At 36.6% G+C, this 14679-nt stretch overlaps 1 protein-coding gene across 1 annotated transcript; it reads left to right on the top strand.

The window, feature by feature from the left end:
- The first annotated feature begins 2257 nt into the window (after positions 1-2257).
- Positions 2258-5960, top strand: LOC142168958 (uncharacterized). Its single transcript, XM_075230136.1, has 8 exons — positions 2258-2509; positions 2840-3167; positions 3316-3516; positions 3865-4160; positions 4258-4445; positions 4560-4944; positions 5438-5500; positions 5649-5960. The coding sequence occupies exons 1-8, from the start codon at positions 2258-2260 to the stop codon at positions 5958-5960; spliced, it is 2025 nt and encodes a 674-aa protein (XP_075086237.1).
- Positions 5961-14679: the final 8719 nt, after the last annotated feature.

The following is a 14679-nucleotide window of genomic DNA, read 5'->3' as shown; positions in this document are numbered from 1 at the left end:
TCAAAAGTTAATCATAAGTCTCTGTGGGAATGATACTCTACTCACTACTCTATTACTTGACGGCCACGTATACTTGCGTAAGTGTGTTTGGTCGCAACACTCATCACCTAGCATGTGTGTCACCTCAACACCAACCACATAACACATATTTCAGGGATTCATACCCTTAGTACCAAGTTTAGAAGTGTTACTTATCTCAAACCGCACAGATCACAACTCTAACAAACACTTGCCTCGTGAATCGGCCTCCGAACGACTCGAATCTAGCCACAAACAATTTCATACAATCAATACAAGCTATAGGAATCGATTCCATACGATAAAGATAAGTTTTTAACCAAAGTCAAAAAGTCAACCACGAACCCACATCTCGAAAACAAAATTTACAAAATCCTAACACCCATTCAATAACGATTTCAACCATACCTAAATCATCCAATTCTGACCTCAAATCGCCTTTCAAATCCTAAAAATATAGTTTATGAAGTTTCTAATATTTTTTCCAATTTTTCCAACCCAAAAGACTAATTAAATGGTAAAAACAATGATAGATTCATGTATATTAACCAAATCCAAGTTAGAAACACTTACCCCAGTCAACTCCTTGAAAATCCCTTCAAGAATCGCCTCAATTCGAGCTCCCAAAGTCCAAATGTGAAATAATACGCAAACCCTCATTTTTTAAATTAATTAGTCTGCCCAGTTGTTCCTCTTCGCGATCACGGAAAGTCCCTCGCGATCGTGTAGAACAAAAAAATGCTGCTCTCAAAAATGACCTACGTGAATGCGGAACCCCTGCGGCGAATGCGATGCACAGAAAATCAAACCTACGCGATCGCGGACTCCTCTCGCGATCGCGAAGAACAACCGCGTGGGCTTTCCAGGCCTCCTCTTCCTTCTTCGCTCATGTGGCACCACTCACGCGTTCGCGTAGCAATGACTCCCAAGCTTGGAGATAGAGGACCAATTCTAGCAAACTCGTAGAACAATTTCACCAGTCACCCAAGCAAGCCTTCGCGATCGCGGTCCTTCACTCGCGATCGCGTATAAGGAAACCAGCAACAAGCATAATAGAAGTCCATCAAGTCCAAACAATAAGCTGAATGAGATCCGAATCACACCCGAGGCCCCCGGGACCATATCCAAATATACCAACATATCCTAAAACATCGCATGAACTTAGTCGAAGCCTCAAATTACATCAAACAACATCGAAAATATAAATCGAACCCCAATTCAAGCCTAATGAACTATTGAACTTCTAACTTCTAAAACCAATGATGAAACACACCAAATCAACTCCGATTGACCTCAAATCTTGAACACAAGTCATAAATTATATAACCAACCTATTACAACTCCCTGAACAAAAATCTGAGCACGGTAACAATAAAGTCAACTCTCGGTCAAACTTCTCAAGTTTTCAACTTTTGCCAATTCAAGCCAACACGACCTACGGACCTCCATATCAAAATCCGGACAAACTCCTAAGTCTAAAATCAGCATACAAAGCTATCAAAACCATTAAAACTCCATTCCGGAGTAGTTTACTCATAAGTCAATATACGGTTAACTCTTTCAACTTAAGCGTCCAACCTTGGGACTAATTATCACAATTCATTCCGAAATATCCTTGGAACCAAACCAACCACCCTGAAAAGTTACATAACAACAAACAAGCATAGAATAAGCAATAAATTGGGGGAACAAGGCTACAATACTCAAAACGACCGGCCAGGTCGTTTCAGAGAAGCACCCATTGCTACTTGGGCTGAGATGAAGAGGGTTATGAGGAAGGGATTTGTGCCATCATACTTTCAAAGAGAGCTACAACAATGTCTTCAAACTTTTAAGAAAGGATCCATGTCTGTGGATGAATACTTTAAGGATATGTATATGGCTATTATCCAATCTAATTGTATGGAGGAAGATGAGGCTAAAATGTCTAGGTTTTTCAATGGTTTAAATAAGGAAATAGTTGATGTAGTAGAGTTACAACAATATGTAACATTAGATGAGTTTATCAATTTTTCTGTAAAGGTAGAAAAGCAAACTAGATCATGGAAAGGTCCATTAAACACCATCTCGAAGAAGCCATGGCCGAATCAAGAGATGTGAGGTTCTTCTCGACCTTAAGAAGACAAGGGTAAAGGTAAATTTGAAAACAATGAAGGAGGCAAAACCTTTAACCCTAGACCTTCTACACCTTCTAGTTCTATTCAGTATCATAAATGTAAAGGAGGGGGACATATGATGCATGAATTTCCAAGTAGAAAAAACATCATTCTTAAAGGAAGATCGAGGATATGATAGTGAAAAGAGTGAAGGAGAAGAAGAGGGAGATGTGAGCGATGAAGATAATGTTAAACTACCTAATGCTAGTATCATTGGGGTAGCTAGGAATATTATGGGTGGAGAATACGAGAGTGAAATAAGTGAGGAGGAGGAGAGAGGTGTGAGTGAAGATGAAGATGAAGAACTACCTTTTAATGATGGCGTGATTGAGATTGTAAGAAGGATTATGACTATCAGTTTGGGAAACAATAGTGAAGAACAAAAAGAGAATATATTCCATACTAGGTGTGGGATAAAGGGAAAAACTTGTTCTATGATCATTGATAGTGGTAGTTGTGCTAATGTGGTGAGTTCATAATTTGTGGAAAAATTGGGACTTGCATGCATTAAACACCCTACTCCTTATAGACTCCAATGGTGTGGTGAACTAAAGGTGAAGAAACAATGCATGATTTCATTCAATGTTGGTAGATATAAAGATGATATTTTTTGTGACATAATCCCAATGCAAGCTTATCATGTCTTACTGGGCCGTCTTTGGCAGTATGATCGGAATGTCTTTCATGATGGGAGGAAGAATAGATATTCTCTTGAGCTTAATGGAAAGATGTTTACTCTTGCACCTTTATCTCCTTCTCAAGTGTTTCAAGATCAAAAGAGATTGAGGGAAACAATGGAAAAACCAAAGGGAGGGATAAAAAGTGATCTTGAGGGAAAAGTAAAAAAAGGGAACGAAGAGTTAGAAAAGAGGATAGATGGCCGAGAGAAAGAGAGAGAGGGAAGCAAATTGAGAGAAGAGATAAAAGGGGGTTTGAGTGAAAAAATGGAAAGTCTTGGTGATAGGAAAGTGGCTAAGGAAAAGAAGAAAGAGAGTTTCTATTTAAAAGCCAAAGAGTGTTTAATGACAAGAAAAGAGGGGTTGCCGATGATACTGCTTAGTTACAGGGAAATTTTGATTAATTTTGAGTTACTAACCTCTTCTTTGCCTAGTGTTATTTCTAACTTTTTGCCTTCCTAAAGGTTTACCACCTTTAAGGGGAATAGAGAATCAAATTGATTTTGTGCTTGGATCACAAATTCCTAATAAGCCTGCTTATAGGAGCAATCCCGAAGAAACAAAAGAATTGCAAAGACAAGTAGAGGAGCTCCTCGATAAGAGATTTGTAAGAGAAAGCACGAGTCCCTGTCCTGTGCCCATGCATTTGGTGCCAAAGAAGGATGGCACTTAGAGGATGTGTGTCGACTGTCACGCCATCAATAAAATAACAATAAAGTATAACCATCCTATCCCTCATTTGGATGGCATTCTTGACAAATTACATGGTTCTCAAATATTCTCTAAAATTTGTTTGAAGAGTGGGTATCACCAAATTAGAATGAATCCTAGAGATGAATGAAAAACTGCTTTTAAAACTAAATATGATTTGTATGAATGTTTAGTAATGCCGTTTGGGTTAACTAATGCACATAGTACATTCATGAGGTTAATGAACCATATCTTTATGGATTTCCATAGAAAATTTGTAGTTGTTTATTTTGATGATATTCTAATTTTTTCTAAATCTTTAGAAGAGCATGTCAAACATTTGAAACAAATTATTAATGTGCTTAGGGAGCAACTATTGTATGCAAATCTATCCAGGTGCACATTTTGTGTAGATAAGGTAGTTTTCTTGGGTTTTGTTGTGAGTTCTAAAGGTGTTGAGGTAGTTGAAGATAAAGTCAAAGAAATTAAAGATTGTCCTACACCTAAGAACATTGCTAAAGTTAGAAGTTTTCATGGGCTTGCTAGCTTTTATGGGAGATTTGTTAGAGATTTTAGTTCAATTGCTGCACCTTTAACTGAGGTCATTAAGAAGGATAAGGTTTTTAATTGGAGAAAAGAGCAAGAGCATGCATTTAATATTTTAAAGGATAAATTATGTTCTGCTCCTTTGTTGCAATTACCTGATTTTTAGCAAGTCCTTTCAAATTGAATGTGATGCATCTGGAAGAGGTATTGGGGCTGGTTTAATACAAGATTCTAAACCAATCGCTTATTTTAGTGAGAAGTTGAATGGATCTGCATTGATTTATTCTACTTATGATATAGAATTATATGCCTTGGTAAGGACTCTCGCTACATGGCAGCAATATTTGTGGCCAAAAGAGTTTGTCATAAAAATTGACCATGAGTCATTAAGATACTTGTAAAGCCAAGGTAAATTGAGTAGAATATATGCCAAATGGGTTGAATTCATTGAGACTTTTCCTTATGTTATTAGATACAATCAAGGGAAAGACAATATAGTTTCTGGTTCACTTTCAAGAAGGTATGCTCTTGTTTCAACTCTTACTTCTAAATTGATGAAATTTGATCAAATTAAGGACTTATATGTTGATGATTCTGATTTCGGTATAGCATTTTCGGCACATTTAAATGGACCCTTTGAGAAGTATAATCTGAATGGGTTTCTTTGTAAAGAGAATAAGCTTTGTGTACCTAATGTTTCTTTGCGAGAAGTTTTTGTTAGGGAAGCACATTGTGGGGGGCTTATGGGACACTTTGGTGTGCCTAAAAAACTTGACATCCATGCTGCAAATTTCTTTTGGCCTAATATAAGAAAAGATGTAGAAAGATTATGTGCTCAATGTCTTGAATGCAAACAAGTTAAATCTTAAGTGCTACCACATGGTTTATACACGCCATTACCTGTGCCTATTTCACCTTGGATTGATATTTCTATGAACTTTGTGTTAGGACTACCTAGAACAAGTTTTGGTAAGAATAGCATCTTTGTTGTGGTTGATAGGTTTTCAAAAATGGCTCATTTTATTCCTTGTTTAAAGAATAATTATGCCTCTCATGTTGTTGATTTATTTGTTAGAGAAGTTATTAAATTGCATGGTATACCTCGAACTATTGTTAGTGATAGGGATGCTAAGTTTCTAAGCCACTTTTGGGTGCTTTGGGGGAATTGGAGACTAAATTATTATTTTCTACAAACTGATGGGCAGACTGAGGTAGTAAATAGAACCTTAGGAAACATGTTAAGGGCTTTTCTATAAGGAAAATTAACTTCTTGGGAGGATCACTTGCCTATGGTAGAATTTGCTTACAATAGAACTTTTCATTCATCTATTGGTTATTCTCCTTTTGAAGTTGTTTATGGTGTTAACTCCCTTACATCCCCTTGACTTATTGCCTTTGCTTACTATTGAGATGGTTAGTTTTGATGAAAAAATAAAGTTGATTTGATGAAGATTATTCATGACTTGAAATTGAGAGGAGGAATGAGCAAACAGCTTTACGAAGAAATAAAGGTCGAAAACCAGTTATCTTTAAGCCTGGTGATTTGGTTTGGGTTCATAAGAGGAAGGAGAGATTTTTTTCAAAGAGGAAGTCAAAATTGCACCCTAGAGGATATGGGCCATTTAAAGTACTTGAAAGGATTACAGATAATGCTTACAAATTGGACCTTCCTAATGAGTTTCAAGTAAGTGTTACTTTCAATGTTGCTGACTTATCCTTGTTTGATGTAGGTTCAAATTTGAGGACGAATTCTTTTCAAGAGGAGGGGAATAATAGCTCCACAGACAAGGATAAAGCTTTAGAAGCACCAAGAAGTCCATTCACAAGGTCTCCAGCTAAGGAGAAGCAAGACAAGGTTGTTGGGCTTCAATAAGAGATCAAGAAGGCGCTAATTGTGGAAGAAGGGCTCAAGAATTATGGAGAGGATTTAGATAAGTGCTACACTAATTTCATGGTCCAAGTACAAGTTCAATAGGAGGTAGATTGGGGTCCAAGCACCAGCCAAGGAGGGCCTAAATTAGGCACCTAAATCAGCACACAAAGGAGCTAACTTGGTGCCCAAGTCAGCTCAAGGGGGGCGGCCAAGACATATGAGAAGGAGTCAAAGTTTCCTTATTTTTGTTTTCTCATTTGTTAAGACATATTTGATGCTTTCCTAGGTATTTAAGGTTTTGCTTTTCTTTTCCTAAGATTATTAGAATTACTTTCCAATATTGACTTGATTTTTATTTCATAGACTTATACCTTTTCTTATGGTAGTTGGAATTGTTGTCCTGAGTAGTTTAGGACTTTATTTCCTTGTCTTTTAGGTTAAATTTAGACTATTATCAATAAAAATTGTGAGATTTTTCCTGTACTCTTGTGTGCGGCTACTCTTGGATTATTCTTCAACCTTCAAGACTCAACTTAAGGTGGTAAGATTAAACCCTTTTTTGAAATATTAGATCACTTTTAGGTATTTAAGAAAGGTGATAAGCTTAGGCTTATTATTATTCTTGTTATTCTTAAGGGTCAGGTTTCACAATCTATCTCTTGTTTTTAATTCTCTACCTACGGTGATTAGTTCTTTATTAGCTAATTGTTGTTGTTATAATTTAACTTCAAGAATAGACTTCTTGAATTCAAGAAACTCTTTTATGGATTCAATCTATCTTTAATTTCTGTCTTCTTTTTCGTTTCCTTATTTTCTTTTAGCTTCTGCATGTTTCTTGATTTTTATATTTTTCTTTAGTAGTTCTTGGACCCCTATCGTATTGTTATCAATATATATCAGTGTTGCTCTATAAAAAAGATATACTTTGATCAAACCAACTTCGTACTCTTTGTTCTACTCTAAACAAGCATTATAATCTGAATTTAGTTTACTGTGTAACCAGTATAGAAAGAAAGAGAGAAAAACATTGGTGAGGCATTTCATCAACAATACGACAAGTGTACTTAGTATCTAAAGTGAGTTGGTGTTTGCAGCAACATCAACATATATGTACGAAGGTTTACCAGGAGCTTTGAAGAGAGAACACCCTTGCAACTGTAACGACCTGGCCGGGTGTTTTGTATAATTATGCCCCGTTTCCCCTTTTGATTCTTCACACATGTGCATTTATGTTTTTATGACTTACGGGGTTGATTGGTTTCATTCTGGGAAGATTTTGGGTTGATTTAGACCTTCCGATTCTTGCCTTAGAAGCTTAAGTTAGAAATATTGACCAAACTTTGACTTTGGTGAAAACGACTTCGGAACGGTGTTTTGATGGCTCCAATAACTTTGTATCATTATTTTGGATTTGGGCGTACGCCCGTAATCGAAATCGGAAGTCCTATGTTGATTTGTGTTGTTTTGCCGAAAATTGGCAATTTGAAGTTTAGAAGTTTGATCGTAGGTTGACTTTTGGTTATCGAGTTCGGAATTTGGTTTTGAGACTTGGAATAGATCTGTTATTCTATTTAGAACTTGTGTGCAAATTTGGTATCGTTTGGAGATGAATTGATAGGATTCAGACTCTTAGTTGCAATTCTAGTAATTCTTGAACTTTACTTTGAAATTCATGCGTTTTGGTGTCTGATTCGTAGTTCTAGATATTATTTTGTGTTTTGATTGCGCGAGCGAGTTCGTATGATGTTTTTAGACTTGTGTGGACATTTGATTTGGAGCCCCGAGGGCTTGGATAAGTTTCAGACATGTTTCGAAATGTTTTGGACTGAAAAATAGAATCTGGTGTGCTGATGCCTTTGGTGTCACATTTGCGAACACCGGGGTCGCAATTGCGACCTTAGCAGGGGGGCCTCAGGTGTCGCAATTGCGATACCTGGGTCTCAATTGTTAATAGTGACAGTAGGTTGGGTAGTTCACATTTGCGACAAAAGAGCCGCATTTGTGATGAGGATAAGCTTCGCAAATGAGAAGCCAATGTCGTAATTGCGACCTCCTCTTAGGCTGCCATTGGCCGCATTTGCGAGGATTTCTTCGCAATTGCGAGGGTTCGCTATTTCGAACCCATGTCGCAATTGCGACATCTACAACTGGTGAACCCATGTTGCAATTGCGACAACTGCAACAGGACAAAAGGTTAGAAAGTCAGGATTTAATCTCATTTCTCACATTTTAGAACCCCACACTCGGTAGGAGGCGATTTGGAGAGAGATTTTCATCTACAAATATTGGGTAAGTGATTCTAATCAATTTCAAACCAAATTTCATGATTTTATCTTAGATTTAACATCAAATTTATGTGAATCAAAGAGGAAAATTAGGAAATTTTGTCAAATTTTTGAAAAATAAGAATTTGAGTTTTGGGAGTCGATTTGGACTCGGATTTTGAAACTAATCACGTATATGGACTCGTGGGGTTATGGGTAGTCAGAATCTACCCTTGGACCCAAATTCTGACTGGGCGAGCCCTAGGTTGACTTTGGTTGACTTTTTGAAGAAAATGTAAAGATCATAGCTTTATCTATTATAATTATTTTTCCTTACATTGTTTGATGATATTAAGTCAATTTTGGTTAGATTTGAGCCGTGTGGAGGCGAATTTAGGGGATAAGCCATTTTCGAGGGTTGAGTTGGCCTAGTAAAGATAAGTATCTTGCCTAACTTTGTGTGGGAAAACTAACTCTTAGGATTTGGGATTGATTGTGCTATTTGTGTTATGTGAAAGTCGTGTATGTAAGGTGACAAGTGGGTACACATATTATATGTGGTATTTGACTGGTTTAAGTATTTAGACTATTTCCATACCTTTAATTGAATTGCCATATCATGTTGTAATTCTAATTATTAACATACTCTTACATGTGTTAGTCTATCCTTACATGCCTTAATTGACTTTGTTAACACTTGCTCTACCTCTTACTTGTTGTCTTGCTCTTATATGCCTAGTTGAAGTTATTGTCTTCCTTATTGCCTTGTTACATCTTTAATTATTGAATTACTTGTAATTGAAGTTGTTATTTCATGAAATATCTTCTTGTTGAGTTATTGGTGTTGAAGTTGTGAAAGTCGTTATCACATTGAGGAGAAGTTGTTAATTGTTAAGATATCTTCCTTGTTGAGCAATTCACATTCGTTGTTATTGTCGATATTCTTGTACACATTCTGGTTGAGCCATGAGCTATTTGTTGTGGAAACATTGATATTGTTGATTTTTGGCAAGTTGTGGAATATGAGCACTTATGGTACGAGTTGTTATTGTGTTGTGATATTGATGCACATGCGGCGGTATAAGGATAGGGATTAATGTGCATCTGGCGGCATAAGGTGGGATTTATGTGCATGTTGCTAGTAAGAGAATTACTTAAAGTCACGCGGCGTCATAAGGTGGGCTAAAGTGCATGTAGTTATATCGGGCAAAATGTTTTCAAAACTATCTAAATGTAAGGCTCATACGGTGTTTTAAGGAAAGATTGTGACTGAAATTGAGAAATATGAATACGAGGCGGTACCTCGATTGTGATTCTTGTAGTGCATCTCATGTTGAAAAGAGTTATTGGTTGAATAGTTCTTGTTGCTTTTATTCCTCCTTGTTTTATTAGTTTTGTCTGCATTTGACTAATTGTAGTTCTCATTCATTGTTTCCTTATCATAGTCTTTATGCTTACAATTCTGCCATTACTTTACATTATTAAACTACTTTGTTATTATTCATCTCTCTGTTTCCATTACATCTAGTTATTATATTTTGTTCCGTTTATCTTGTCATGGTAGGTTTCTTGACCTGGCCTCATCACTACTCTACCGAGGTTAGGCTTGATACTTACTGGGTACCGTTGTGGTGTACTCATACTACGCGTCTGTACATCTTTTTGTGCAGATCCAGGTACGTCTGTCCTGACTTGACGTTAGTGATTGATTTGTAGCTATTTGCCGGAGACTTCAAGGTATACCTGCTCGGCGTCTGCAGGCCTCGGAGTCACCTTTCATTATCTTTTCATATTTTTGTTTCTTATTCTAACAATGTTATAGTAGACCTTCTAGATTATTCTATAGAACTTATGACTCAGTTCCACTGGTTTTGGAAATATGTTGTAGAGGTCCTATTTTTGAGGTTTATATGAATTATTCTGTTTTATATAGTATCTCGGTTTGTTATTCCTACTATTTTATTATTTAATTTTAGGCCTACCTAGTTTTAGAGACTAGGTATCATCACGACATCCTAAGACGAGAATTTGGGGTCATGAAAGCAACCCAAGGGGATTGGAGTAGGATTCACATTGAATCCGAACCAATATAAAATATTCTATGTCAATTAATTTTTGCACTTTATTTTCATTCATTACCTTTTATCTCGCTTATTTAATCAGTCGACTAATTGGCAAACTAGTCAACTACTTAGTTATAAAAAGAAAAATTACAATTCACCCATCTCTTGCACTTGCAATTGGTATCAGAGCAGGTCTCACACTTTTTGCTTAACAGCTTATGAGAAAAGATCATGGCAAATCAAGTAACTGTTGGAGCACTCTTTCAAGAAGGAACGTCACAAGTAAGGACTCTATACTTCAATGGACAACACTTTTCACATTGGAAGGTTTGCATGGAAATCTATACAAAATCCTATGATGTCAAAGTCTGGCGTGTAATAAAAAAGGGAGACTATCCAATTCCAGCCGCAAAGTCTGACAAGAAAGCAGATAGTCAAACATCTACTGAACCTGTTAATCTGGATGACTACACCGATGAACAAATGGCAGTAATACAAGTTAATGTCAAGAATCAAAAACTTCTATACAACGCAATCAGTGGAGAAGAATATGAGAAGATATCAAGTTGTGATACTGCTAAAGAGATGTGGGACAAGTTGGAGGTGACATATGAAGGAACAAACAAAGTTAAAGAGACAAAGATAAACACGCTGATCCATGACTATGCATTTTTTCACATGAAAGAAGGTGAATCCATTGAGGAAATGATTGCCATATTCAGCAAAATTATTGGAGATCTAAAGGCTTTTGGAAGACCATACTCAAGTGGTGAGCACATTCGAAAGATTCTACAGAGTCTACCTACTACTTGGCAAACAAAAGTAGTAGCGCTTGAATCTCATGATCTGGACAAACTATCATATGATGAACTACGAGGTGACCAAACAAAAGTAGTAGCGCTTGAATCTCATGATCTGGACAAACTATCATATGATGAACTACGAGGTGACCTTATAACTTTTCAGAAATAACATCTCAAAAATCGAGGACATAAAGAAAAGAATAAAATTGTTGCCTTCAAAACCTCAATTGGAGAATCTGAAGATGAAAATCAAATTGACACTGATGAACTGGAACAAGAAATAGCTATAATTTCCAAGACATTGAATGGGCTAATGAGAAGATACAGGAATACCAAGAGGGGGAGAATGTCCTCAAGAAGAACATCAAGGAAGTACAACGAACAAGAAAAGAACGATGGGAAATGCTATGAATATGGGAAATATGGTCATATACAAGCTAAATGTCCAGATCTTAAAAGGAAATCCTTGAGAGGATTTAGCAAAAATAAATCTTTTGGAAGTTGGAGTGATGAAGATAGCTCAGAGCATGAAGAAATTGCAAATCTGTGTTTCATGACTATATTTGAAAATTATGTGAACAAATTCACAGGTTGCTAGACAGATGAAGATGTATCAGATGATGACAACAAAGAAACAACTGAAAAGTACTTCATGGCATGAGGTGAAACTAACGAGGTAAGACAATATGAATGTGATAGGTGTAATGAATTACAAAATATCCTTGATCACCCTAAAAGAGTCTCAAAAGATTCAAAATGAATTAAAGAGACTAACTAGGGAAAAGAAGGACTGGGAAGTTAAACTTGAAGTCTGAGAAATCGAAAGAGACGTACTTCAAGAAGAAGTTGATGAATTACAATTGTAGCTCAATGGCATGCGCAAATCCACCTATCACAGTTCTGTCAGGTCAAACCAAGCGACTTACAAGTCAACTGGAAAGACCTGTTGGAAATAGATCCACTAGCACTGACACTGCCAGTAAATCAAGTGTTAAATCCACTCCTGTCTGCCACTATTGTAATAGAACTGGTCATAAATATTTCTTTTGTAGATTTCATAACTCAAATGTTTCAGGATATATTTGGAAGCCTAAAAACAGTCATGATATTACTAGAACTAACCAAAAAGGACCCAAGCGAGATTCGGTACCTAAAAAAGGTAATAATTATTTTTTGCAGGAACACCAGAAGAAAAGTCAAAAAGGAAAATGGTATTTGGACAATGTGTGTTCCAGTCACATGATAGGTGACAAGAATCTATTCAAAGAAGTTACAAAAAATGATGGTGGAAATGTTTAATTTGGTGATGATTCGAAAGGTAAAATCGCTGGCACCGGGACCGCTCCATTCAATAACAATTGTGATATCACAGAAGTTTATCTTGTAGATGGACTTAACTACAACCTCCTGAGCATAGTCAACTGTGTGATTCCGGATATGAAGTAAAATTCAAGAAAACAGGTTTTGCTATTGAGGATAAATTAGGCAAAATTATTCTGCCAAGAAAAAGGTATGGAAATATTTATACTCTGGACTGCATTGAAAATTTAGAAGCTCACATATGTCTGGCATCTATATCTGATGATCCCTGGCTCTGGCATAAAAAACTTGGTCATGCAAGCATGCATCTAATTGAAAAACTCTCTAGACATGAAATGGTTATTGGTCTCCCTAAGATATATTTTTCTAGAAATCATGTGTGCGATGCATGACAACTCGGGAAACAAACCAGAAATTCTTTCAAGCCTAAAGATATTGTGTCCACTACCAAGACCTTACAACTACTACACAGAGACTTATTTGGACCTACTAGAACTTCCAGCATTGGAGGAAAGCGGTATGCATTTGTTATTGTTGACGACTACTCACATTTTACATGGGTAATTTTCTTATCCCACAAAGATGAAGCCTTGAAAAATTTTGAGATCTTTTGCAAAAGAATTGAGAAAAAGGGTATCTCATCTCAATAATTCAAAGCGACCATGGAGGAGAGTTTGAAAGCAACTCATTTGAAGATTTCTGCAATGATCAAGGCAACACTCATAACTTCGCAGCACCTAGATCACCCTAACAGAATGGAGTGTTTTAACGCAAAAATAGAATGTTACAAGATATGGCCAGAACAATGATAATAGAACACACTTTGCCAAATCACTTTAGGGCAGAAGCAGTCAGAACTGCATGCCATATTCTCATAGGTGACTAATACGGCCTATTCTTATGTAGACTCCATACGAACTATGGAAAGGTAAAAAGCCAAACGTAGGCTACTTTTATCCTTTCGAACGAAAGTGTTTCATCCACAACAATAGTAAGGACAATCTTGGTAAGTTTGATCTAAGTTGCGATGAAGGTATATTTGTTGGCTATTCAAACAACAGTATATCATTTATAGTCTATAATAAACGTACTTTATGTGTAGAGGAATTAGTTCATATTATCTATGATGAAAATAACACTATGGCCGAGAAAGGAACCATTGAAGGTGATTAAGATATCAGTTAAGGAGCATCACAGGCGAACGAGTCACGGAAATTGACTGATAGCGCAAATAAACCCACAGAGTCTACTAATGAACCAGTCAGTAACCATACAGAACCTCAGAAGGAGTCGACAACTCCGGTGGCTGAAACTCATCTCAAAGCCATCAAATAACTTTAAAAACTAACTATACACACCCCATTAATAATTGTATGCCACCACAATCCATATAAACCCATTAACACTTATTCCAACTCAAGAATCTCTCTTCAACCTTAAACCATAAGACTTAGAACCAAATTCCAACATCCAAAATTCCATATAAGATCTGATTCTTGTATATATACATTGTATTCATCCCCAAAAGATGCATCAAGTCATAAATGTACTTCCAAGTAGTAACCATATGATGTGCCCAATAACTCATATGTCCACAGCTATATCTTCATCTCACGATAACTGCCCTCTATCAAACCCGTACCGGTAATATACATCATATCAAAAAAAACCTTTTTCCAACCCTAGAAACAGTGGATATTATTAAAAGGAACTTGTAGAACTCATAACCACCATCAAAACAATAAGTCATAGAGTTTTATCGCCCGACAAGAACTAGTGCAAAATACTTAAATGACTATTGACATTATTCTCCCAAGCATGCCTTTCCAAATAAAATTACATTACTTCCGGGACAAATAACCTCGTCTCACCTAGTACAAGATGATCGGCCAACATGCTACATCAATACCATCTACAACCTCATATGACGCAATTCGTGCACCATATAAGCAACAACTCGAGTATCACAAATAATAAAAAGAGAACCGAATAGAAATGCTATCCAAAAGGTTTATAAGATATAACAACAAAAGCGTAATGCCATGAACTCATCCCACAAAGGAAAAACAAAGCACACGAAATAAACATAAGGAATGGTATCCTCTATAACTCCATTACAACTTGCAACCCAATCCAAACATATCAATCCACATGGGGTTACCCATCGAGCCATAATGCTCATACTCACTAAACACATGTGTATCACAACAAGCACCTAAAGTACATAAACATAACCATGTGGAGATGGATAGCATAATGCACTACGGGA

Source organism: Nicotiana tabacum, chromosome 14, assembly GCF_000715075.1.
Source record: "Nicotiana tabacum cultivar K326 chromosome 14, ASM71507v2, whole genome shotgun sequence".
NCBI lineage: Eukaryota > Viridiplantae > Streptophyta > Magnoliopsida > Solanales > Solanaceae > Nicotiana > Nicotiana tabacum.
The sequence above is the reverse complement of the archived record's forward strand: the minus strand, read 5'-3'. Positions and strand labels throughout refer to the sequence as shown.